This window comes from Nipponia nippon, unplaced genomic scaffold, assembly GCF_047370975.1.
Source record: "Nipponia nippon isolate SJK-2023a ecotype South Korea unplaced genomic scaffold, ASM4737097v1 scaffold_11, whole genome shotgun sequence".
Classification (NCBI taxonomy): domain Eukaryota; kingdom Metazoa; phylum Chordata; class Aves; order Pelecaniformes; family Threskiornithidae; genus Nipponia; species Nipponia nippon.
The window spans coordinates 20028102-20054105 of NW_028262302.1; the positions used below are offsets into that span (position 1 = coordinate 20028102).

Sequence of the window (26004 nt, forward strand, 5' to 3'; positions counted from 1 at the left end):
CTTGTGTTGCTTGCACTGGCTGTCTAACTCCTAATTCATGGCAGTTTAAGTTCTCTGATGGTGCAGCGTGGAACAAGTCTGTTTCCACGTCAAGTTTTTCTCAGTCGATTCAAGTACTATTTAGTAAGTGCCTGATAGTTCACTGTGCATCAACTGCTGCTGTGTGTGCTCTGTGTGCTGAAGCATTTTGCTACCCGCTGTGGGAACACAGTTAAGGTGAGAATGTGTCAGAATATGCCCAGTAACCCATCAGTTTAATTTCAGCCAGTCAACTGAATGTAATGATAATGACCAAATTAGTGCTTATACCTCACATTCACTTTTCCTTCTCATCAATTTACTGAGTGCTTAATACTTACTATACATGAAGGGCTGTTGTGTAACCTATATTATAACAGCACTAAAAGTTATTCTGTATGTAATTACTGCATGCATTATGGCCTAACTTACCGTCACGAGTTACCTCTATCACATACAGTCCTTCTTCTGAACCAATTGCTATTCTATCTCGATCTAAACCAGGAAGGGAAAAAAAGGCTATTAATTCAGCTATACTTAATCTTATCTTTAAAACAGACTGTTTGCTTTGAACAGCTGGAAGAATTTCTGGACAAACAGATTTTCAACTGCAAATCAATTTTGCTCAAGTTCACGCAGTCTGTCAAAAGCATGCTAGGTACCGTATTGCTAAAACAACCTGTTAAACAACTAAACAGTATTATTTACTTGGAGTGGATGAAGAAATTTGAATATCAATGCAAGATCAGCATTTTTCCCCCCATTATTAAATTCCTATGAAGGAATTCACCTGAGGAATTTATTTCAAGGTGTCAGTGCTCTCATTACAGAAGCCCATCTAAAAGCTCCAACAACTCTCACACACTTATAAAAGTTAAAACAAACATACCTACAATAGCAGCAGCTAAACTTGCTTTAATAAGAGGCAGTGTACTGTCATAGGCTTCTTGTGGAATATGCACAACCTGGTTTTTCAGTCTGTTTTTGTGCAGGATAGACTGCAACCCTTCTAGGATTCCAACCCACTTTCTCTTCTCATTCTCATTTTCTGTCAGGATCAGTAGAGAACAAGACTTTGAAGGCAAACCTAAGAGAGAAGCTGTCACCTTTTAACAGACAGAGAAAGCAGAATTAATAAGAGTAATAAAAGCCCTTTTTGTCAGTATTATATACTTCACAGAACTATGAAAGTAAAATACACTTTTTCATAACAATGCGATGATATACCTGAGTGGTACGCAACACAGCACACAGCCAATATGGCCGCAGTGCTTTGAAAAAACACGCAAACCTCAGTGGTTTTCTTTAAAAATATTCAGTCTTGCTTAATCATTTTGAGTTCTAAAATATGGGCAAGAAACTACATCCCTTTCCTACAATAATCAATATGTGCCAGCAAAAGGCTTCTGCCTGTTCCAAACTGGAATTCCAGTAGCATGCAATAATTTGTCCTGATCCATCCCCCCCATCTTTTAATTACTGAAAATGACACACGCGCTTTCTGAGTCAGATGCACTTAAACCCAATGGCATTGCCATGATCAGTTCTAGATTTCGATTTTACTACTTCCAAAATATTTGTCCAGGGGGAAGAGCACATTGTATCTGTATTAAAAGCTCTGGAGGAAACAATCTTTTGAGATTGTGAAGTATTCTCCCACTTCCCCAAGTTAAAAGAAAATCACAATGGCTTCACTTAATTTTCAGGTAAATAATCCTATAGAAAAACTATCCAGGAACTTTCTGTTGGCCAAAGTATACACTTAGTAATTCTTAGTATTAGTTGTGTCCTGTGTGAAGAGATCATAGGAATTGTGAGATCATGGGTACTATGCTTCCAGTCATAGACAAACAGGACATCAGCCACAACAGCCACATCACCTCTCACAACAGACTTTTAGAATAACCATAGTTAAACAGAATAAAAGCAGCAAAAGGTGCAAAAGTGCAAAACTGAAGGCTATGACTATTCATACATGGAATAACACACCTTTAGCCTATATGCCTTGATAAGAAAAATCACCATAAAAATGGATGATGTGGTTAGGCAACATACACTTCCCGAAAGAGTGAATTAAGCAGTAATGTTCATCTTAAAGAAAAAAAAATATCTGAAAGCAAACTTGAGACAATAGGATGTCAGAGACAGAACTCCAGAAGTAAGATGAAAGTGAAGAGCAGTAGGAAAAGAACTGACTAGTTTGCAATTGCTCATAGCTCGTATTACTCTGCATCAAGCTTTGTTCATGTCCTAAACTGTAACTAAGCATTAATATTTTAAAGATGGATGGAGGCATAATAAACAATACTTCTAAATTTGAAAACAAAACCAAATTAGACTTCAGCTATGGTTTTCTCTTTGAAGTACCACCATGTATTACTCCTCAGTCTTTTGAAGGTGGCATCTTACATGCAGTTAAATGCAGAAAAAATGGGAGAAGTTGGTGATAATATACCTACCATTATTCATCATACAAAAATCCAGTATTTGCTATGAAACTCAAGGCTTTTTAACTCAAACTGCTGCTGTTTGACTCCACTACAGACACTCTTATGTTATTATTAAAAATGTATCGACGGCAGCACTTAAGACTGCAGTGTCTGGATGCCAGGACAGCCTAACATCCAGCTTTAAAAACTGGTTACCAGGGAGAGATGTTGGAGTTCGAGACAAGTTCTTCCTCTTCTTGATTTCATGAAGGGTCAGAGGTGGCAAGATTTTAGCGTTTGGCAGCATTCTGCTATTGCTTTCTGCTGGTAGAAGATCCAAACGGACATGGAAATCTGTCTTTGGCGGGACACCAATATCATTATGTGTTACATGAAATAACACATATGAAAGAAGGACCACATTTTTATACAGATGATGTAAGGTAACAGCTTTAACTGTTGTGTAGAAGCCACTCTATGTCATTATGTCAGCAAGCTGCAAATCTAGAAATAAATGAAATTGACAAAAATATTCTCTTTTGCATCAGATATTACTGGTTTCCAGTTTTAGAAATTCCTTCTTTTGAAGGAGGACATAAAAATGAGAGAAGAGAGGGACCAGAGAAGATGCTGCCAAAGTCCATGTCAACAAAATATTTAAATAGATATACTCACACACCAGGCTTCTAGTTAATTCATCAGGTCTCCTTAGTAGGGGATAATCTGATCAAACCGTGGAGACATTTTGTCATGTCTGTCCACACAAGTATTCTTATATGGGGATATTTGACAAAAGTTTTTTTTGCTTAGATACCCTTTCAGTTAAAAACTGCAGACAGAAATTAGAGCAGCAAGTCAAGCAGGCTAAACGAATCAATCATCATTCTGCATAGCTCATTTTCTCTCCTCTGAAGTCCTTTCCCATAGTATTGCACATTTGCTAATTTGAGAAGAGAGCAGGCAGATGGGAATAGAAAAAAACCTACATTTAGAAACACGTAAGAGGAAAATGAAGGTAAAAGTAGTAGTAAACTAAGGCACGAAAATCCACTGCAGAAAATATTTCTACAAAAAAGCAGAAAAGCAAAGCCACAGAAGCATTCAAGTAGCTAAGACATTTCCTAAGTAAAACTCTAAAGGACCAAATGATTGGGACTGCAGGTGACTGTCAGCTCTCTGGGCTCCATGTTCCACTGATTTGAATTTCAATGACCGAGGATAAGAGATGCTGGAAAAAGTGAGTTTCTCTATTCAAATGCAAGGGATTATAAATATTGTCTACTAACGTACTCTTCTCTACGTTTTAAAATTCCAGATTAAATATAATTCACATAAAACCTATGAAAGAAGTTCCTGTTGTTAAAAACCAAATACAGCATTCAGATAGAACATACGTCAAAGAGGATATTATAACTAAGGTAATTATTTTCTCTTAGTTTAAATTTTTTCTACTACACTTAAATATGAAATTAAGGAAACTGAAATTTCAAATGTATTTTTTTATACAAGACAATACATGGCAAACTAGAATCAGTGAGCACAATCCAGCTTCAGCCTACTGTGTTACAGCATCAGTTCCTAAAGCAAGAGTCCTCCAAAGCTAAGAAATTAAAAACAGGATCTGGTAATACCAACGGAAGAGGAGACAAAAATATACTGAATTATAATCAAGAAAAGAAAAAAAACCAAACTTTATATACAAGGAAGCAGAAAAAGGAGAACTTTGTTCTTTACAATTCAGTTATAAGAGAAGTATCATATTGTTCTTCTACACGTTTCAGCACCCCTTATAAATTCTTATACTTCCGCATAAATTAATAAACATTAAATATGGATAACGTACTTCACTATCAAAACAAAACACTGGTATTTAACTTGTATTTTCTTTCAGAGTAAATTGGTAGCCATACCCTGAATATACAAGGGATGTCTTTACGAGTTGCGTGTATTACATCCGATGCTAGGACAGAGCTCACACAAAAATCTTCATCTCTAGTAAGAAGGAGAACAAGAGAATCACATACACGAATCTCACACTAACATTATTCAGCAAAATCTAACTGATATCATAGCTGTTTCAATAGGCTGCAGTCTCCTAACACCGCACAGAGGTCACAACTGCCGTCACTGCTTTGTTATGCTCTAACCATCCTTGACCTAAACAACTCACAAGCTTTAGTTATGTTTCTACAGCATTCAATACGTGTAACTCAGTCCACCTGAAGTTAAGTGGGGTGGCTTTGTGTAGTTTTGGTTTACCGACCACACCTATTCTACAATTAGCAGTAAGAATATTGCTCTTCCAGCCCAGCAGACACATTAGAAATGAATAATTCATACCTCAATGTGTAGCAAGAGAGGGGCCTTTGGAAAAAAAGAAAAATCACATAAAAAGCTCTTGGCAACATAATTATAGTTTGTGGGATTCAAATAAGGGTTTTCAAAACAGCTAGATTTTATTCTCTATTACAGTAAAATAAACAGACATCAGAACAACTTTTGCATTTCAGAGTGCTCCACCCCAGAGGGCTTGTCTACACAAGGCTTTTTAAACTGAATTTGACCAAGTTGATCACCATAATTGCCAATTTCAGTGTAAAGATGACACTAATGCCTGAAACTTGCCCATGCTAGAATTCATAGCTGTAGTGGTTAATGTCTATTAAAACATCTAAGAATCCTCAGAAGACAGACACAAAGAGGCAGCTACAATAAGCAGATAAAGCATGGGATAGTGGTATAATATCTGGCTGAGTTGCTTCAAGCAACGTACTGATGTGAATGCTGTTATTTGCAATACATCCACGCTTCTGCTCCCACTGCCAGCATTGTCAGAGAGGGCTGACAGTGACGGTTCTCAGAGAATAAATGTGAGAACACAACAGCAGTACTGGTGCAACCCCATGGTACTGCTGTCTGGAAAAAAATACAAATCAAGGTGCTTGTGAATACAAACTTTATATTCAACAGAGATAGAAGGTGCCGTAACATTAAAAGGTATTACGCTTTCTTGATATTTCCATAAACTGAAATAAAAAAAAATTCGTTACTCTGATTAATGAAAGTCTCAAATCTTTTGTAGACAGTGTTCAGTGGTTCAAATGGTTCACCATGAAAAAATGACTCCTGTGAGAAGACAGGGTCAGAGCCACTTGCACTGTAAATTAGTTGGTGCTTTTCTGAAGACTACTTCAGTTTTTCTAATGTTCCTGAAATTATTGGCTATGGGATGATCTGTGACTCACTCTTCAGGTCAGAGTGCAGGGGAAAAAACAATATACCAAAGCCTATTTGTTTTCCATGGGTGCACGTGGAATTCTAGGAAGAAACATGCTAATACTGTAAATGTTAGTGATTGTAGTATAAGCGACTATAAAAATCACTTAAGTGACATCTTGTTGAGCCAATTCATTCAGCCTAAACTTAGCTGCAGTCTATATTCAGAACACACAGGTATTCTCAGACCAGAGCTCTCATGATCTACAAGTTTCTTGTGTACTATAAATAAATATTCCTGTTAGGGAAAAAATACAGAGGGTTTCCACTCTGTCATAATAATACAAACCTGAGATCCAAGACTTGACTTGCAACAACTCCAGGCTGGGTGGATTTTCCTTCAGGCACGTCATACAAGAACAGTTTACAGTCACAGACAACTGCATAAGCCCTCTGCCACCCTTTCTTAACTCCTGTAGGCTTTGGGACCTGCATATAAATAACTGATTGCTTATTAAATGTAAGCACATGTAGTAGACACAGAAAGCAGGGACATTTAGAAAAGCTTATACTTAGATCAACGGAATTAGAACATGTTCTACTTTCCCTTCAAAACGGGGTGAAAAAATGTCAAGTAATCAAGCAATCATTTTTCCTCCCGTAAGTTCAACCATTCCCTGTTACAGTTTAATAAACATATTAGGTAGTATTAGGACAAACAATGGGGCTTGTATATTCCACAAATGCCAAAATGGTAGGACAGTTTACCTTTTATATTACACTTATATCAACAATGACAGAAATTCTTCCTTAAAGCATACTCCCTCCCCCCAGCTACTTATGAACATTGTAGCTACTAATCTACTAACCTTTAGCTCTTGTAGTAAAACCAACCGTTTCTCCCACATCTAAAGCAATGAAGGTTAAATAAGTTACATAGATAGCACACAAAGCCTTAAGGCTTTACCACAGTTTAGGAGATCTGTTTAAACATACTTAGAGGTTCCAAACTGCATAGCTGTAAGTGTTCAGTATTCTTCCCTTGTCCAAGAACAAAAGACTATTACCTTGACGTAACCTTTATAGGCTGTTCCTATTCCTCTTTGCACATCTACTCCAAGAGGCCTTTTGGCTTGCTCAGGGGGTATAGGGCAGACCTGAGGTGCGCTATCCTTGCAGGAAACATGGCATGCAAATGAACACACTAAGTACAAAAGAGAAAATCCACAGTGAAATGCGTGTATGAGTCAATCATAACAGGAGATTAATGTAGTCTATCCTTAGCTCAGCAAATTAATTAATCACACTGAAACTGGTAGTCAAATATTGCAATAGCCCACTATGCTAAAGGAGTGAACGCACCTAGATAACGTATGAGACTCTCCAAAGTGCTTTTATTTTCTCTTTTAAGCCTATTAGTTCCATAAAGGGCAGGAACTGAGTTCACATTTCAAGGCAACTTATGAAAGCATTTTCCAGAAGGAAAAGGAGTTGGTCAGCCTCACTGGTGTTAAGCAGTAACTAACACAGTCACAGAAGAGAAAAAGTATTAATAAAGGAGGAATAAAAATTACACAGCAGTGGCAGGAGACGATAAATATAGTAGGTGTTTCATTTGATCCAAGTGTGCAAGAACACTGCAAAGACAAAGTAAAACTGAACTGACCAAAAAAAGTAGAACAGGTTAAACTATTAAACACAAGCAATAGACTTGAAAGCATAATAAAGTAGTAGTCAGGGGACAAGGACTGAAATGCTGTGTGGTGAAAGGCACATCTCTCTCTCTCTCTGAGTTCAAATAAGGAGCAAACATCTACACTAATTGTTGCATCCTTTCTTACCATTTACACCACTTTGTACCACTTTGTGCTGCACCAGCAAGGGACAGAGGTCTCTTGTCTATAGAACACTTCACACAGAGGCACTACACAGAGAAAACTCTGAATATATGCTACTTCACATGAGACAGACTACAAGAACTGTGGAATGAATTAACATGTTATATCGAGGCATCTGACCCACAGTTTATGGGCCCCATCTTTCCACAGAGATTTCGTCTGGTTTGCCCCAGCCACCCTGTTTTGACCAGTAGGCTTGGGAAGGCAGCGGGAGAGTGGCACGGCACTGTCATCTATCCTGTGCTTCCTCCTAACCATATTCTCAGAAGTGGGCACATGGCAGATACCCCATGCACATCCAGTGCTGTAATTAGAAAACGTGGAAACAGCCTGCTTCTGCTGGAGCCGCAGAGTAGGCTACAAACCTCCTCCTCACGATGCCTGGTGGAACAGCCAGGAGAGAGGGCAGCCCAGAGCAGGCTGCCTGGCTCGTTCTTTGAGCTATAGTCTGCTCCCAGGCAGACAGGGGTTACCAAAGAGCCATGCATGCAAAGTACTGTAGGTGCTCCCCAAGAACAGATAATAAATTCAGCTCTTTCAGGAGGCATCATAATTATTTCGGACTGTGCGTATCAAGGCACACTGGTTGCAGAACATGGAAAATCCACAGGATATAGCCGGTTTCACAAGCCTCGAAGTGCAGCTGTATTTTACCATAGTCTCCAGCATTAAAAAAAAGAGGAAGAACTGGGAAAAGCAAGTGATTGGGAGTGGAAGATGGCAAAGTTTTGTTCTACTGGAGTCATCTCTATTCTTATGTCAATGTGATTCTATTTTTTTCTGTAGCTATCAAGATCTGAAGTAGAAGAGGCAAACTGGAAAACTAATGATGCAGATCTTAATCAAAATAAACGAGAAAAAAAAAAAGAGCAAAGCTGATAGCTACACTAAGGGAAAAGGACTGTTTCAAATTTGCAGAAAGAGATGCAAAACAAGAGTTCAGAACTGTCAGCAATAGGAGACAAAAGGCAGCCCCAGGGCAAGTGCTAGCAGAGCAATAGGCGCACCTGGGGAAGAACCATCACCAGAAGATCTGCCAGGAAAAAAGCCCTGAAGGGCAGATAAGGCAATATGAATATGATACTGAAGGTGTCAGCGGAGAGGGTGTCACTAGCAAGAATTAAGCTGGGAACAGAAATACAATAAGATTATTTATACTGTAGTGTCTTCAACAGATTTGTGGACTACTTACTGAGTTCATGTGTCTAATCAAGACACAGATGCGTGTTTTCAAATAAAAATACCTCCATATACTCAAATATTGAATTCAATAGTGACACATGCATCAGAGAAAACATTTTAAATAAAACTAATGGACAGCAAGGCAGGCTACAGGCCAAAAAACCTAGCAAATGATCCTCCCAACACAGGGGGTTTATGAACAGGATAGCACAAAATAGACAGACTCAGATCATGTTACCAGAGCATTCCTGTAGTCTTCACTACAGAAACAGAAAACACTCCTGCCTTTCCTATCTCCCCCTCCAACTCACACTATAACAGCACTAATGGTAGCAGAATTAATTAGTAATATGAAAGGGAACCATAACAGCTTATATTCAGTCTGATGATGATGCAAAAGAAAGGAGAACTATTCAGTGGCAGCCACCCCTGTCATTCCCTCCCCAAAGAAATGTCTGACTTAAAATACATTAGTGTTTTGGGATGATTTTTTCAGGGACTTGCTGAAAATATAAAAAGTTTAACTGACTCACCGTCACAGGCATAACCTTGACGAACTAATCCCACCATAAGAGAGGTGCAATGACTACACTGAGTAGGGCTTGTAAATGACTTGATATTGAGCTGGTGAGCTTTAGGCTGAAAGATACATTCAGGATAAAAAAACAAACAAACAAACAAAACCTTTTCACTTTCTGTACTTATGTAATGCAAGCATCTCCCTTCACCACCCTCCAGTATATCAGAGTGTACATTATGAAACCTGGGCCTCTTCTAAGTAAGTGCAGCTTGTAAAAGGTGCTGCAAGACAACACTAACAGTTTTATTTCCAACTGCATAAGACACTCAAACCCAAACCTAAAACCAACTATTTTGGTCATCCCTTCTAACAATCAAAACCCATCAACTTGCATTAGGAAACATTTGATTAAAAACACAGACCTAACAAACACACACATGACAAACCCAAACAGGACAAGAACAAAAATGGAGGCCTAATTTATAAATGATATTTTTTTCCTTTGTTCTTTAGAATAAGGTTAGCACAGTCCCCCTACCTTTGGTACAGCTAGAGAAATGGATTGAATGGTGGGGGAAGGAGCAGCAGGCATCCTCTGAAGCCGAATTGGTTCCTGAATCACAAAAAACTGTAATTGAGCAAAATGACGCTTCAAGAATTTGTTTCAAGATCGGGGTGGCAAAGCTTATTGTTTCCTGATTTTTTTTCTTTTTTGAAAGTTATCAAAAATTTAATCATCATAAACATTGCCATTCTGATTTAATAGAAACAGATTGTGTTTTAAAGCACTCACAGGAAAGCCTGCACACTAACAAACAAGCAGCAATACAGAAAACATATGAAAATGAGGTACATCAACATACACAGAGCCAGCAAAAAGGTTTCATTTGCAACCGTCCTCAAAGCAGGTACAATTAACACTGACACACTGCAAATAAGCAACATTCAATCCTGCTTCTTCATAATGAATGCTGCAATATGTATTTATCATGAACAGGACAGAGAGACTTTCTAGTGAATTACTCTTCAGGGGAAAATAACGGCTCTCTTACTTCTTGTTGTTGCTCTGCAGTTACAACTGAAGTAGATGGTGAAACTTCTGACTTGGGACCCTGCGTCTCCTGCTCACTAATAGAACTGGTCTGCAAAAGTGACAGCAAACATGTTAGATTAGATACCACAGATCTGATAAAGTGTTCTCTCGTCAACAAAATGGAAACAAAAAACAATGCTGATTTCTACATGCAGTACACATACATCTAACAGCTTGCCACTCTGAAAAAAAGAACCCTTTCCTCAAAACAAACCCTGCCACCTGATGGAAAAGCTGTAAAGCTGGAAGTACTGAAATGCAAAACCTCATGGTAGGCAGCATAAATGCTCTAACAGCTGCCTTCTCCCAGCAAGGCTGTGTCTAATCTCTTGCATGCAGGTATGGGATGATGTCTGAGAAGCTTGGCAATCATCCATAAAATAGCTTATTTCTCATGGTAGCTTACTACACTAGGATTTTTCTAGCACACAGCAGCCAGCAATTCTGCCACAAGAAAAATTGTTAAAGTAGTATTACACAATCTTTTTAAAAGTTGCCTAAAAATTGTTGGGCTCTGTCATTAAAAGAATCATGTCTACTTAATCACGTTGTCTTATATTGCACTAAAATTTAAGACTAGCATCCATTACAAGCTTCTATTAATTTCACACTTACATTAGCAACTACTAATTGCCAGCACAAGGGGGAAGTATGCTACAATTCCAGAGCTAAAGAAGCTGGGTGTGGAAGTAGGATACTGTATTACTGTACTCTGAGGACATCATGAAAATCATGATTAACAAACATCAGATTAGACTTCACATCAATGATGTAATTAGCACTAAAGGCAACAAGTAACAATCACTCACTTCCCAGCCAGTTTAGACAGGAAGATGGCTCAAGTTCAGTTAGCTCACTAAATATGTTCAGATATTTGTTATTTTTTTTTGTCATGAATTGATTGGTAGGGCTGGGCCATTTAAGATCAAATTGTACCATTATGTAATATGAACTATTTAAAAATGCTAAGTGTGATTCAGCTTTAGCCATATAGATAGTCAAAATATAAAATAGTAAGCCTGTAAAGAGGTGTTAAAAGAAAACTAAACTAGCTCTATTTAGTGGATTAAGTTATAGAGAAGTTAAGGAAGCAAAATATCTAGTTTTAGAAGTCCATTTTTACTATGACAGGTCACAACGAAATAAGGAGACAAAACTACTAGCAAAAACTTACTTCTTCCCAAAAGGCTAGCAGAGAAGATGTAGACGAAGAAGAAACAGAATCCTTTGTTGTAACAGATATGAGGGATAAAAACGATCACTTATCACCCACAGGAAAACTTCAGATAGAATATTAGTAGGCTAGCTAAATAAAATGTTTTATATGGCCAAATGATATTTATTCAAACTCAATTAACCCAGGGCAGATGACGTGGACTATCTTCATAAGTACACATGAAAAAAAAATTGTTAATGGAAGTCATTAAGTACAGTATCAGCAATTTTAATGTAATTCATCAGAAAATGCCACTTGCATTTCCATAGCGACTATATATTTATTGCAGGATCTATAGAATGGAATCCTGATTAGTTATGGGCTTGATATTCTACACGTTATTGTTTTAAGTATCTCTGGTACTTTTTAAAGCACCTTTTTAAAATATCAAGGTCAGTAGATAAAAATTATTATTCAGATAGTAGTGTATATTGTTCCTCTCTCTTCCCTCCACCTCATCCATATAGCACATCTTGCTGCTTCAGCAAGAAAGCCAGTGTGGACATTTTGTAACTGGGAACAGCACATACACAAAGTATATGCAAATATCACAGCATGTCCATAGGTTTTCTTCTTAGTGACAGTGGCAATTTGGAAAAAAAAAAAAAAAAAAAGAGAGTACCCATTTCAGATATAAAATTTAACCAGACTGATGAGGTTTTAACCTGAGCCCCTTTAACTCAGCTCCATAAATGTACCAGATTATTCTTTCCAGTTCCAGCTCTTGGTTTTATCCTAAACTATGTGTTTTGCCAAAAAAAAAAAAAAAAAAAAAAAAAAAAAAATCCCTGAAAATCTTCACGGATCAAGAGTTCATGAAGTAAGGAAATGTGATTCAATGTTGCATTTAACAGCTGCTTCCTTGGGGAACGCACAAACCTTTTAAACTGAAACACCCACTTGGAGCTGTGATTTGTATCATTAGTTTTCTAAGGATCAGAGGGTGTGTCACGATAAACTTATTATACCAACATCTGTGGGTCCTCTGATTCTCTTCCTAGTTCCTTCTACTCTAACCACTCCATTAAGATCTGGAGCCAACAATTTTACATATCTGTTTAAACACTCCTTGAACTGTGTGAATAGTTTTCCTTGTATTAATCAGCACCTTCCAACTGCAAAGCATTTCATCCCTTATTTATAATAGGGTGTGCCAGCCTTTCCAAAAAACCCTGAATATATATTATTCAGCCAAATGTTTGAGATTAACCTAAACAAAGAAGCTAGAATGGGAAATAATTAACGTGAACTTCTGGGAATATTTCCCAAAGGTGCCAGCTTCCCTACAAAATGCCAAGCAATCTGACATCTACTGGACATCCAATTCTGCGTCACACTAATTTGGCTAATATGCCAGATCCAAATGTGCCATACAGCACCCAAGCATTACTTTTACGTAATAAATATATAATTTGGCTATCACATTTTTATAGTTATTTTATGTAATAACTCACTCTGAAAGTCAGATCACGTGCAAGAGGAGAGGTGTTGAAATATTCAAAAATGGAATCTTGAAAGTCTGGAAGTTTAAGACCTAAAACCCAAAGCAGAACAGGCTTAGCTAAAAGGCAACACTGCAGGTGGTGTTACAACTCTTAAAACACAGTAACTTTAATTACCTGAATCTGTTCTGTATTTTTCTTCCAGTTTTTTCTTCAAACCTTCCATCTCTTCCAACAGTTCCCTGTTTTTTGCTTCTGATTCCTTTAATTTACTACAGCAACACAATATGATCAAAATGCAATCTGAAATATCTCAAAGGCCAGTGCACAGCGTTGTTCATTTCTGGTCCTACATCTCAGTTTTGGAAAATGTTTGGTGGTGTTTTTTTGGTTGTTTTTTTTTTTTTTTGAGAAGTGGTGGTGTTTTTTTTGTTTTTCACTACTTTCACTACAGTGAAAACTGTACTTGAGACTCCTGCTATCATTGAAGATATCTGCCAAACAAAATTATTCTAACAGTAGCTTGGCTTTTAAATCCCAAGAATATGTCTACTCTTCAGTTAGTCTAGGAAAAGTTATTGAATTTACTCTTAAGCTTCTTTTTCCTCAGGTGCCCGAGATCCGTATCTTATTACCAAGCTATTCCCAGCAGTGAAATGTTTACTTGAAGACGTTTTTACAGTTCTCATTTGACTATGTAAGAAATGTGTAGTCTGTGGAATGGGATCTTTCTGGCAAAGTCCAATATCCCAGGCACAAGGGGCCATTTTAAGAAAGATACCATTCTAACCAGCAGTTTAGAGCAGCACATTAAACCCCAAACAGAACCAAAGCCCTTATTACCTTTCAAAAGATATGTTTGCATCTTTAACTTTTCGTAGCTCTTCTTGAACTAGTTGTTTGGCACGAATTTCTGCATCAAGGGCAGACTGTAATTCCAGCCTAGCTGACATATCCAACTTCTGGCTGCGTCGCACTTTCCAAAGTGGATCCTGTTGCAGTAAGTTACTGAATATTAATATCAACTGTCTAAAGATACTTCTATACTTGTTCAAAGACATAAAATAGCTTCCACGCTGGTTCAGAGAATGCTCTTTAATTAGTTATGGACGATATACCTGCTACATTGAAATCAGTCGATAGTCAGACTTTGTTACACCAAAATGAAGTAGTAAGCAATTTTTATAACGGTTAAACCACTAACACAATACGCTTGAAACTAAAATGCTGGATCACTGAGCATGGAAATAAAACTGAGAGAATCCATTGAAAATGGCTGGTTTTCATTGTCCAACCTAGAAAACGGTATAGAACTTGCACAGTGACATACTGGACTTTCAAACATGAGAGAAGTATAAATATTTAATGTAAAAACATACTAATCTTAAACATACCGAGAGTGGCAAAAACATGAAAAAATGAAATAACCTGGGTCTTGAGCTACCCAAGGTACCCGTTTCCTAAACAATTCTTACACCGGTGAAGCAGCATACGCTATACTTCTGTGTACACAACACAATTCTGCCCTACTACCCCCAAAAGCTAATTTTCTGAGCTTTTCCAAGCATTTTTCACTGTGGACTACATTTCTGATATTCCCTAATGGATACCACTCTAGTCATACATGAACTTGCAAATAACAGTCATGAATATGAGAAGCATTTTTTTATGTTGAGAAATAATTGCCTCAGATCAGGTTCTGCTGAAGTTACAAAACCAGCTGTAATATAAAGAACAGACAGCGTTCTTTATTCTGGCAGTAGCTAAGAAGAAAATGCCAACTGCATTTGATCTGATGTTTCTTCCTATTCAACCTCTCAATATTATAATTGTCTCTTGATGATGTAGGCAAATGTTAGCTCATAGGAAGTCATGACTTTCTCTTATTTTCTCCTATTCATAGGTTTGGAAGGGGTGAGTAACTTCTTATCTGTATAAACCAGCAGCAGATGGACTCTTTGCATGGTAGACTGTGCTGACTGACATTGCTAGGGACGTGATCTTCCATGCCTAGCTGCAAATGGCTCTCCCTTTCCTTATGCAGGTATCTAGTACCTGCCAAGGCAAGACAGTGTTTTTGTCTTTGAAACCGTACTCCTTCGTGAGGGCTCTTCTATTTTGCAGATTTGTTTTGGAATTCATGTTACTATTGTATGGGAAAATTATGGCGTACGGTCTCATTGTTCTGCATGTAAATAAAGCTACATGCTCTCAGTGTGTCACTAGTTTGTAACAATACCAACCAGCTAATGCTTGTTCACAAATGAAAACTTACTTTTATATCTGACTGTAAAGGCAATTAAAATTCCTCACTTGCATCTAACATGGTGAGGTACATTTCTGTACTCCCCTTTAACGGTTCAAGTTATTGTTTCTTCTCTCCTCTGTACTGTTTAAAGCAGTCTGTGATGGCAGATATTAGTAAGAAACACCCCCCCGCCTCTAACTACCAAATTCTGATCAGATGACCCAAATGGATTTCACAAGCAATAGCTAAAATCTAGAAAGTCATTAGCAGAGGAGAGGATTTATTAGAAAAGAATTCTGATATGAAGAGATATCGATAAGACTGTATCTGAAACTAAAAAAAGTAGCTTCTTAGACATCCCCAGAACAGCCTGAATGCTTTCTATTTTCTTACCAGTGTTCGTGACCCCAGACTGGAACTTCTCAATGATTCTAGTTCTTCTGTCATCTTGGAAGCTAATGCTTGGAGATAGCCACGAGCATCCTTCTCATCACTCACCCTATTGTGCAATTACAAAAAACTATTACTTAACAGTTTCATGGCTCATAGCACCAAATACTGTACCACCAAACAATCAGAGCGTCTGCACTGTATTTAGGGGCACAGCAGAAGTGGACATAGCAGGGAAAACTCTCCCAGCAACAGAAAACTGAATATATCTGAGACTGCCTGCTTTAGATTTTTCTTCTATCTGATTCTCTTGATTGTGGCAGTTGCTAGGGAAACTGAAGTTTCCCTTCTGCCATCAGCAAGTGTTCTGCAGAGATTCACTGTTATTGTTTGCAACATGATCTGCATATTGCTTGCTCAATTTTTATAAGGGCTACCTTCAAGTCCTTCTTGTCTTGCATGCTGAAAATACTTGCACACAGCTTGCCAAAACAGCAAATAACAGAGGAAAGAATTGACCTGTGAATTAAGTGCAAGTGCTTGTCTAGTACAGCTAGCGAGGTTCTATATGTTAACATGGACCTCTTAAATCATGACCATCTTCCTGAATGAATTTATCAAAATATTCCAAACTGGGTGATTTAATGATCACTTTAGAGACTGAAGCAAGTTGACACCAAAACCCTCTCCTTCATACTTAATAGCATCTTACAATTTCACTTGCCATTACTACGCAGCAATACTAGAAAGCAGAAGAGAAACAGTTAATCAACACTCAGAAGTACCATGCTTTTGTTGATCCCAGACACAGAGAAAGGGCCTAGCTGTACATTTAAAGAAAAAAAAAAAGCCAATCAATATTTCAAAAGTTGAAAGCGGACATCTGGATCTCTAAACAGCACATACCATTGAATAATTTCTGCAATCTGAGCTTCCCAGTGAGCAACAGACTCCTTCTTTGCTGCTAGGTCTTGGAGCTCATCTTCTAGCTGCCTGTTCTGTGCTGTTAATTTGTCCACAAAGGAGCAAAGCTGAAACAAAAGATTAATTTCACCCATGGCTTATGTCAGTTTCAGACTTTTTACATACGCCTGTGTCTACACACCTATAGAACACGAACAAACAAGACCACCGTGGGCTATCTGGAAGTTCTAACACAGACCAAAGAACTGGAAGGGGTTCTTTTTTTGTGGAACTGGAGACTACCTCCTGAGCATAGAACACCACATTGCCAGTTCACACAAAACAATCCAAAACAGAGGAAAAGAAAAAGCGAGTGTAGAGGCCATCGAGAATGTGGTTTAACTGTAAGACATCAGGAAGGCAGGCAGTCTTTGTAACTCCTTCCCTCTCTGTGTGGCCTTCATGAAGAAATCAGAAGGTGGTGGTGCCCTCTGAGTTGTGGGAAACAATCCCACAAAGAGCAGTGCTGAGATGCTGAAGTTACTATTTAGCTAGATCTCTGACATTTATGTGGTGAAAACTACATTTGTTTTATTCAGATATTGCCTGAAGATTTACAGAGCTGTTCTGCTCCATGAGTAGACTACTTCAGCATCAGAAAGCAACAAAGAAAGAATTATATTTTGCTTAAACATGTTTCCTAAAATAATTACCCTCTCATTTTCTGTTGTTAGCTTTTTGTTATCTTCCAAGAGCATAGATCTTTCACGCTCGTATTTCTCTTTCATTGTTCCTACTGCTTCCTCCATTTCACTGTGCCTAAGGAGAAGGACAAGAAATAGAAACACTTATACTGTAACACTGCTGAACCTGTAGACTGGGATTTTCAAAAAAGAATAAACAGACTTAAGGTGATATACCATCCTGCACAGATACCTATGCAATGCAATACACAGAAAGAAGAAACCCATAGTTAATGAATCATGCCCGAAAGCTTACCTCTCTCGCTTTGTTTTCTCTAATTTATCCTTTAATATCATGATCTCTTTCTGCAGTGCAAGCTGATGGCTCTCTGAATCATGTACTTCCTTTTTCACATTTTTTACTTCCAAAACATGTGATGCTTCTCGTCGGACCAACTCCTCTTCATAAAATAAGATTTTCTTTTCCAGCTCAGACTTAATTTTGGAAAGCTCCTGCTGATGCTCTAGTGTGGCACCTGCTGCCCGGCCTCCCTGCTTCAGCTGCAGAAGAAGAGAAACCATCAGGAAGAGACTATGATCTTTATATTTTGGGAACATTACTTAAAATGAGAATTGTCGAACTGGTGGCACTTTGGAAAAATTTTTATCTGGGCACTGAGTGGTTTAAAAGGTGCCTGTTTCCAAGCATTAAACCCCATAAGTGAGTGCTCTGATTACATGACTCTAATAAGGGGTTCAAATGGGTTGCAGAAATAACAAATTTTGGTCACATTGGTTTAGTATGTGCTTAGAATTCATAAACTGAACATTTTCAAGACATTAGTGTCCAATGAGATATTAAAGTCCTTCAAGCAAAAAACAAAACAAAACAAATAAATCTTAACAGGTTAGGTCAGGCTTCCGGTAGTGCTGTAGTTTTTAAGTCTCCCACGGGTATCAACAGTTGAGTAAGCAAAACTATTGCAGCTCCTGTGTCATGAGTAAAAATTTGTCAAAAAAACATGTAACCTTTAGAGCTTCCAGTTCGTTTTCCAGTTGTTTGGAGAAGACCTCACTGTGCTCACGAAGCTTGCGTTCTTTTGATGCTTCTGCTACAACTTCTTCAAGTTGGGTTTCCAGCTGCAACGAGAGTAATTCTAAGTCATTTCAACACAAAACAGTGCTATCTGTATCATTCATTTGCTTTCCTCCATATGGATGAGCAGCAAGTTTTTCCTTATTTCTATTTTCTGTTACACCACTATAACAATCATCTCAGAATGTCGGATAATTGTTTTGCCTTCATTGATCCAGGCATCCATCTGTCTCATGAAGTAGAACTATTACTATATGACTTTTTGTACTGATATGAACTACACCAAGTACGTGCAGGGATAACTGCACAGCTTCTATTAATGCTAAGAGAAGGAAATGGCACTAGGAAGTCATTGCAGTTGTGAAAAGAAAGTCTCCCACATTTACAGGTCAGCTCCATGCCTCAGTATCTACTCAGGCAGCTTAAAAATACCAACGTTTGAGCTAAATTATGGCAAAATACTTCAAATACGAACACTGAACACTTTTAGCTTGCAATTACAGAACAAAATAAGCTTGATCACCCATTTATCGACTTCAGAAAGCTTACTAGAAAGACAATTTAGTGGCAACTAAGGCAACTGTTGCAATAGTGGCACAGTTTTAAAACCTGACAGGAAGAGTAAGATTTGTTTTTCTGCATTCAAATTCAAGTAGCAAAGGTGTTTTTAAAAGAACTGTATTTAGAATTGTGGCCCAAGATAATGAAGTTATAGATTATGTTCTGAATAGAAGATTGATACAGCTGTTAGGAAAGAGAGAACAGAGGAATATGTAAGAACAAAGACAGGAGATTATAAAGCCCTGCATGGAAATATTTAACGTAATAAGCAACAACACTCAAATGCCTGCTGTACTCTGCTCTAGAGATGAGGTGCCACAGCCCTATGCATCAAATACAGTGCCACAGACACCTTTGCCTTTTCCAGTTAACTACCCCTTCTGATTCATGGATAAAAGCCTGAGAAACTTCATCTCTTGCTACACTTTCATAGACTGCCCTTCAATTTGCTAGAGGTTTTCTAACAATGTTTATAAATCTCTTGAATTTCTCTTCTACACTTCACCCAAGAGAATACATAAAATTTTTCAGTAATTGAAACACTCCGGGTTAACCACAATAGCCATTTCTTACGGCCTCTCCTGGTTATCTACTTCATCTTATGTAGAACTATAAATGGCCTAGAATACTAATTGGAAATTAACTTGCTTAAAGATATTACAGACATTCTCTACAGTGACTAAGTACAGAGGAAGGCAAACCACCTGTTAAGTCTGGATCACTATTCCTCCAGCTGAAGAGAAAAATTCAGTTAAAAAAAAAATTAAGTCAGCATACTCCAACCTTAAGGCACATGAAGTCATCAAGCTTTCTAGGTTTCAAGCTGACTTATGAGTCAGAGTCTACAAGAATCAAAACACAAGAACTAAGAAGCTAGGCATATAGCAAGAATAGTTTCCTCCAGATTAAAATCAGCCTGAGTACAAACAAAAAAGAAGACTCAGTTCATTTCCTGATACATCAGTAAAACATTTAAAAACAAAATCAAGATCTATTTTGTGAGCTATAGCAAAGTTATATGGACGAGTTACCAGGGTAATTTCTTATAGACGGACAAAGTAAATTATTGTTAACAGTTCTGATTTTTCAGTACAATCACATATGAGATACTGGATAAGAATCAGCTAAAACATGTTATTGTTCGCTATTTTATCAAGCTACCTCTTTTCTGATCTTCTCCAGTTTACGGATGTCCTGTCGCATAGCATCAATTTTCTGCATGCTCACTTCCACCTCTTCTTCTTTGTCACGAAGTTGACGGGACAGCTTCTGCTTTTGGGACCGCAAGTCTCCCATCCTCTCACTGAGCTCGGAGAACTCCTGCACAGCTAGCTTTCTTTGCTGGTGGGCATCCCTTAATTCTTTGGATTGTGTCTTTAATCTCTCTGAGGCTTCTACAAGTTGCTGGTTTAAATAAAAAAAAAAAAAAAAATCATTTGAACTCCATATATTCTTTCCAAGAAGAAAGGAAGTCGACCTACACAAGCATGACTTTAAAGCTCAACCTCCTCACGTAACTTTTAAATATTATTTGTAATACTTAATTTACTTAAAGATTTTTTTCTGGGTAAGCAGCTGCAGTAACGTACCAAGACAGCAGTTATTCTGCTTCTAGTGCAGCAGCTTCAAGAGTACCTTTGCTGTTCCAGAAGTCTTTCTTATAAATCTGACTACACAAGGCCACCTCACTTCTAAATAAGTTAATTTCAGATTACCACCATGTACCTGCACAATAGTAATCTTTTTTTAAAGGAATGTTTTAGCAGACAGCACATTTAGGGGAGCCATCAAATACAGTGTACCAGCACTGAGATGCTGCAGCAAATCTTGTGAAATTCTTCAGGAAACTGAGGAAGATTCCTTAGAACAAACTGTGAAGCTCTAATACTTCAACTGAAAGTATAAAAGCTGTTTCCTTTACAGCAAATAGTTAACAAAAATTAACAAGATTAAAATACAAATTGAACGTTCTACATAAAATCATTTGAGAGTGTGGAAAAAAAGTAAGAAAAAGAGCAGAACTAGACAACGGAATAAACGTATACCGGCCAAAGGACTTCTAAAAAAATTCTGCTGTTAATAGGAGTATCGCAGGAGCATTCATTAACTTCCCAAAAGGCATGTGTTCAAACCAGGAGGAGCAGATTTGCCTTCTCTGCTACTCATACACTCTGGTAAATAACCCTTACCAGGGGTTAACAGATAGAAGAGACTGTTAAATTCTAGTGGACAGTAACCTCGGAGATTTTGGCCCATGGATTACTTTTGGGTCCATCTAAACAGCACATGAACAATACGGCTGCTAGACTTTTCCAAAAGTAGCTATTGGAATACAGGTAGCTTTTTTGTATTATTGCAAGTGGTATATAGTATATGCAAACCCCTATTTACTTTACTGCAAAATATTTTGCTGACTTAAACTAAGATACTGTTACATTTTAGGAAGCAAAGGTGTAATTTACACAACAGTAAATAAACTCAGCAATTACCTAAAAGTCATTCTCAGCCTTAAGCAATAATTAACCATTTCATATTACAAAGAGTAAGTGGGCTTAAGCTGGAGCAGTGACCTAGGTCTATTGACTCTTTTTTATATATATGTATATTTTTATGTATACATATATATATATGTATATATATATATGCTTTTTGATATCTACAGGACTGATGACTAGCCATAGATCTGAGTTTAACTCCTGTGTATACTGAAACAGTTGAGAATAATTAAACAGTTAAAATAAACCCATTCTTTAGCTGTTTGTTCCATCTAGCAGAACACATTTGAAATAAATAAGATGGCTATCAACTCCCAAAAAAGAAAGTGTGCTACTTTGGAAAACTACTGTATTGCTAATGAAATTAACAGGTTCACTAAAATCTCAGTGTAGTTTTAAAAAGCAGCATTTAAAATGCTAAAATTGCAATCACAACAAAACTGTTCTATAACTACTTTACATGACCATTTTTAAACGTATCTATCTTTGGATCAATACCTTATGAAGGTCCTCCTTTTCTTGCCGCAGTACTCTGCACTGTTTTTCTAGTCCTTTCAACTTGTGTATAGAGTCTTCATGTTCTTGTCGAAAAGCCACTGCATCTGCAAGCTGTCCTTCCAGTTTACTTATATCTGTAGATTAATACATATTAAAAGGTAACTGGTCCCAAATTTACACCAATAAAGCAAGCAACATGACTCAAGCAAACTGGCATCACTTCGTTTGGAAAATCAACTTCTTTCCCGTTCCCACCATTTTAGACTGTTTAAGGCAATTTTTGGGCACTGACAGCTCCATATAATTTTAATTTTCTCAGCCTATTAAAGAAATCCTCCCAAAGACTGTGATCTCTTGAAATGAAAAAGCCTTAGCACAGGGCTTTGTTTTATTTTTGAGGAATCCAACTTCTAGCCCTAGAAAACATTGAAATAAACTTGAATTGTTCAAATTCCAGTTCTAATACTTTGTCTCCTAAATAGTTTTCATTATAGGACAAGCAAGGCTACAGTCAGCCGTTAGTGCATCCAGCAAGACCGGAAAGGACTATTTATTTCCTAGAGTAGATAAGAACCCACAATCTGGGAAGGAAATACCATCCTGCACGAGGCAGGCTGGAGACCCAACGGCCCATATTCCTGGAAGTATGTTCTCCTGGTTGTTCCCTCTTTACTCTCAAAGAAAATTAAACAAATTTGATTTGAAATTATCACCTTTAAGCACAACAAACTAACCACCTTTATATATTTCCGCTCAGTCTTAAGAGCTGGTACGAAAATGAACTGTCGTTCTCCATTTGGTTTTAATTACTACTTCTTTTAAACAAATAAATAAGAAATTGCACAGGGAATAACCGTCTCACTCAAGTTCCACTGATGTCTGTGGCAGAACAGGAAATTGGACCTGTGTATTCAGGGATCCCAAGCACTGCTGTAACAATTAAAGTATTATTCCTTGTCTCATTTCAGCACAAACCTCCTCCTACTCTACATGAACCAATACTACTTCTTTTTAAATGAGAGCATACTGCTAGTTTTTATACTTAAGAGGACACCATTGGCTGAAGAGCTTGATAAACCCGAGACATTTGCAGAAGTAGCACCCTAATCTAACTATTTTGACACAAACCTAATTCCAGAATATACAAGAATAGCTTTTTTTGAAATGATAATCTACTTAGGAGAGCTGAGCTATTTCTGCAACACATGCACCTACAAAGGGGGTATATTGCCAAACTGCAGGGGGGGGGGAAAAAACCCCAGCATCAGCAATTCAGCATCTGAACTCACTTATGCTATACTACAGGCCCCTATAAACCTCTCAGCCAAGTCATTAGGATTCAAAACTACGATTTTGTTTATCACTGATTCCCACTTAAAAATTAGATGCTAACAGGAGGTTTGTATGGATAAACTAATAGCATTGTCAAGCAACAGATTTTCAGTGATATGGATGAGTCAGTCTTCTCTCAGGACAGATGCCAGTATTTGTTTTTCTGCAATGCTCAGTGCTTCCTAATTAATGCATCACCAGACAGAAACACAAAGGGAGCAGGAGCTCAGAAATATTTAAATGTGAACTATTATTACACATCCTCTCACCTATCCCCTTATGTTACTAAAGAGCAACTAGTCGTCTTTTGCCACACTCTCTTACACCTACCTCCAGTAAAACCCCTCCAAAACAATACACCACCACCACCCACCCCACCCCCCCCCAAAAAAAAAAAAGGAGGAGTAAGAGAATAGGATCTCTTGAGACTCTCAGAGACATCACAAAAAATATTTAAACTGAACCCATCTAGACAATTCATTGTACTCTAGACTCCCCATGCTAGTATATGCGATCAGGCTGAGCAAGTGGAAAAGTTAAGTACTCACCTGGGAAAACTGAAATTCCTCTTAATATTGAACGAGACTTTAAAAAAGCCTTTTTTTAGCACCTCAAGAACATTAATTCTACTTATTGCAAGAAAAAAAAAACCTGCATACATATTTTGCTACTCCTAGTAACATTAAATTGCATTACTGTAATTACCATGCCAGAAGGCTTACCTGTTAATTTGTTCTTCAACCGTTCAATTTCTTCGTTTAATTTTTTTATTTCCTTATCCCGGCTTGTATTTACTGTAACACACACTGGACCCTGGAGGTTCTGCATTGTCTGTGTAGATTCTTAAAATCAGAAAAGGAAGGAAAAGGTTTTCAATAAAACACATTCCAATTCCTCCCAATGAGCAGAACTAAGAATCCAAACAAATATAAACCACTAACCTTGCAGTTTTCTGTTCAAATCCTGCTTTTCTTGCTCTAATTTCCGTATTTTCTTTTCATAGCCTTCTATTTGTGAAGTGTTCTTTATGTCACGCTGTACATCCATATCTTTGGTTACAGTGTCAGACTGCATCGCACTCTTTAAAGTGCCTCTGTCAGATAAAGAGCTGAAAACAAACACATAAGTTAGAACATTTTAATAAATACTCATAGTAGTCTATAGCAGTGACATGCTGGGATTCCACCAAATACGCGCCTTAAATTTACAAGAACAATTAGCGCAGTAATTGTTACTGTTGAGACAACTGTCAGGGTAGATAAAGTTATTATTCCCTAGCTACTGTGTATGCTGCTGTAGAATTAAGATACCTGCGTTCAGGATTTTAATCACGCGGACATATATTCACTTTACAAACTGCCCAAATGATTGAAAATAACTAGCTCTCCTATGCCAAAGGTTACTACTACCTGACAGCAAAGTAAGCAGGTAAGTGTACCTGCACTGAGAGCGCTGAGAAACAAACCCAAAAGTTTAGTTTAAAGTGTGACAAAGATGGATTTAAGTTAAGCCACATGATCTCACTCTGAAAAGGATGAGATGTGTGTACTGGCTTCTTTCTGAAATAGTATTGCATGGGGTAACAAACCCCAGCAAAGGGAAATAACTGAATAACAAACAGGGCAGAATAACCTCGAGATCAGAGACAGGTGTATGTTTGAGGGATCTCTGAAGTCAGTCATTTCAAAGATAGGCAAAGTAAGCCATTTTGTCCATGCTCAGAACCACCTATGTTAACTTAGCCTACCAGCAGGACTTTGGCCCAATGAGCTAATCCTGAACTGTTCCTGGCAGACGTGCAACGTGGACAAGACTTGCTCTCGGCCTCTCAGCACAGGAACAGCAAGTTTACACCAAATTGCAAGTGACACATCCAGTCCCTTAACTTTCATTCATTTCAAATAGATAAAATATTAAATACAGAAGCATCTAATCTTGGCAAGCATGATCAAAATATGTTCAGACACTTGGGGGGAAAAAAAAAAAAGGATAAAGGTTTATCCACAGGTACACCTATGGACATCAACTCTTCTACATGTTTATAAAAATGAGAATTTCCTAGAATTAGCTGCATTTGGGAAACAAGTTTAATGAACAACATATCCTTTGCTTACCTATCAGTTGTGTATGTAAACCCAACAAATGGTAAATGCAATCCAGAAAAGCCTGTATGAGAACTCGGTGGCACCACTTCCTGCATGAAAACAACATGCATGAAAACCCGAAAGAGAACCCACACAGAGCTACAGGCATTTGATTCAGCCTCAACTGTTAAACAGAGACAGCTAACAAAGACTTTTCCTAGCGCCTGCCAATTGTCAATTGGCAGTTATGCTTCATTATATAGCCTTCCATTGTCCCCGGATGAACTTTATTTCAGATTAGGTCACTTAATATCACGACCTGAGTTCAGGAGCATCTTGAACCAGCACTTGAAAGGGCAGCATTTCAACAAGTTCAAAGCACAATGCAACCAGTAAAAGAAAACCTGAAATTTCAAGTTCCTAATTAAAAGTGACCTGGCAGCAAAATGCATGCTGTTAGTTTTAGTATGCTAGTTACTGTTAGATACGCAATAAAAAAAAACATGCCAAAGCCTCTTAATTTCTTGGAATACAGGCTGATGAACAAATTACCACAAAACCCCTCTGCTCCTCCTGACCCGAGTTTGTAAACTACTACACAACAAAAATGCAGGAGGGGAACACCAATATTCCCACTCCAAAAACTGACCTCCTGGTTCTAAGTGAATGGAGAAGTAGCAGTGTGAGCTCTCTCACCTGG

General features: G+C 37.8%; 1 protein-coding gene across 13 annotated transcripts in view; it reads right to left on the minus strand.

Moving 5' to 3' along the window:
- Positions 1–26004, minus strand: part of CDC42BPB (CDC42 binding protein kinase beta) — a 97622-nt gene that overhangs the window by 12876 nt on the left and 58742 nt on the right. For 6 of the 13 annotated variants that reach the window (XR_015702343.1, XM_087747770.1, XM_087747781.1 and 3 more), the window contains 22 exons: positions 25335–25414; positions 24162–24328; positions 23943–24062; positions 21889–22022; positions 20057–20299; positions 18268–18378; positions 17555–17799; positions 17269–17374; positions 16559–16683; positions 15656–15761; positions 13858–14006; positions 13192–13286; positions 13027–13106; positions 11531–11581; positions 10316–10405; positions 9802–9891; positions 9277–9382; positions 6731–6867; positions 6013–6152; positions 4358–4439; positions 908–1124; positions 451–513 (listed from right to left, as the gene is read on the minus strand). Coding sequence is in view for 12 of the 13 variants with exons in the window: in XM_087747770.1 (XP_087603896.1) it covers positions 451–513; positions 908–1124; positions 4358–4439; positions 6013–6152; positions 6731–6867; positions 9277–9382; positions 9802–9891; positions 10316–10405; positions 11531–11581; positions 13027–13106; positions 13192–13286; positions 13858–14006; positions 15656–15761; positions 16559–16683; positions 17269–17374; positions 17555–17799; positions 18268–18378; positions 20057–20299; positions 21889–22022; positions 23943–24062; positions 24162–24328; positions 25335–25414 (2737 nt within the window). In the remaining variant the exon portion in view is untranslated. The remainder of the gene's footprint in view (positions 1–450; positions 514–907; positions 1125–4357; positions 4440–6012; positions 6153–6730; positions 6868–9276; positions 9383–9801; positions 9892–10315; positions 10406–11530; positions 11582–13026; positions 13107–13191; positions 13287–13857; positions 14007–15655; positions 15762–16558; positions 16684–17268; positions 17375–17554; positions 17800–18267; positions 18379–20056; positions 20300–21888; positions 22023–23942; positions 24063–24161; positions 24329–25334; positions 25415–26004) is intronic. The other 7 variants (XM_087747775.1, XM_087747774.1, XM_087747778.1 and 4 more) reach the window with 5 other exon arrangements.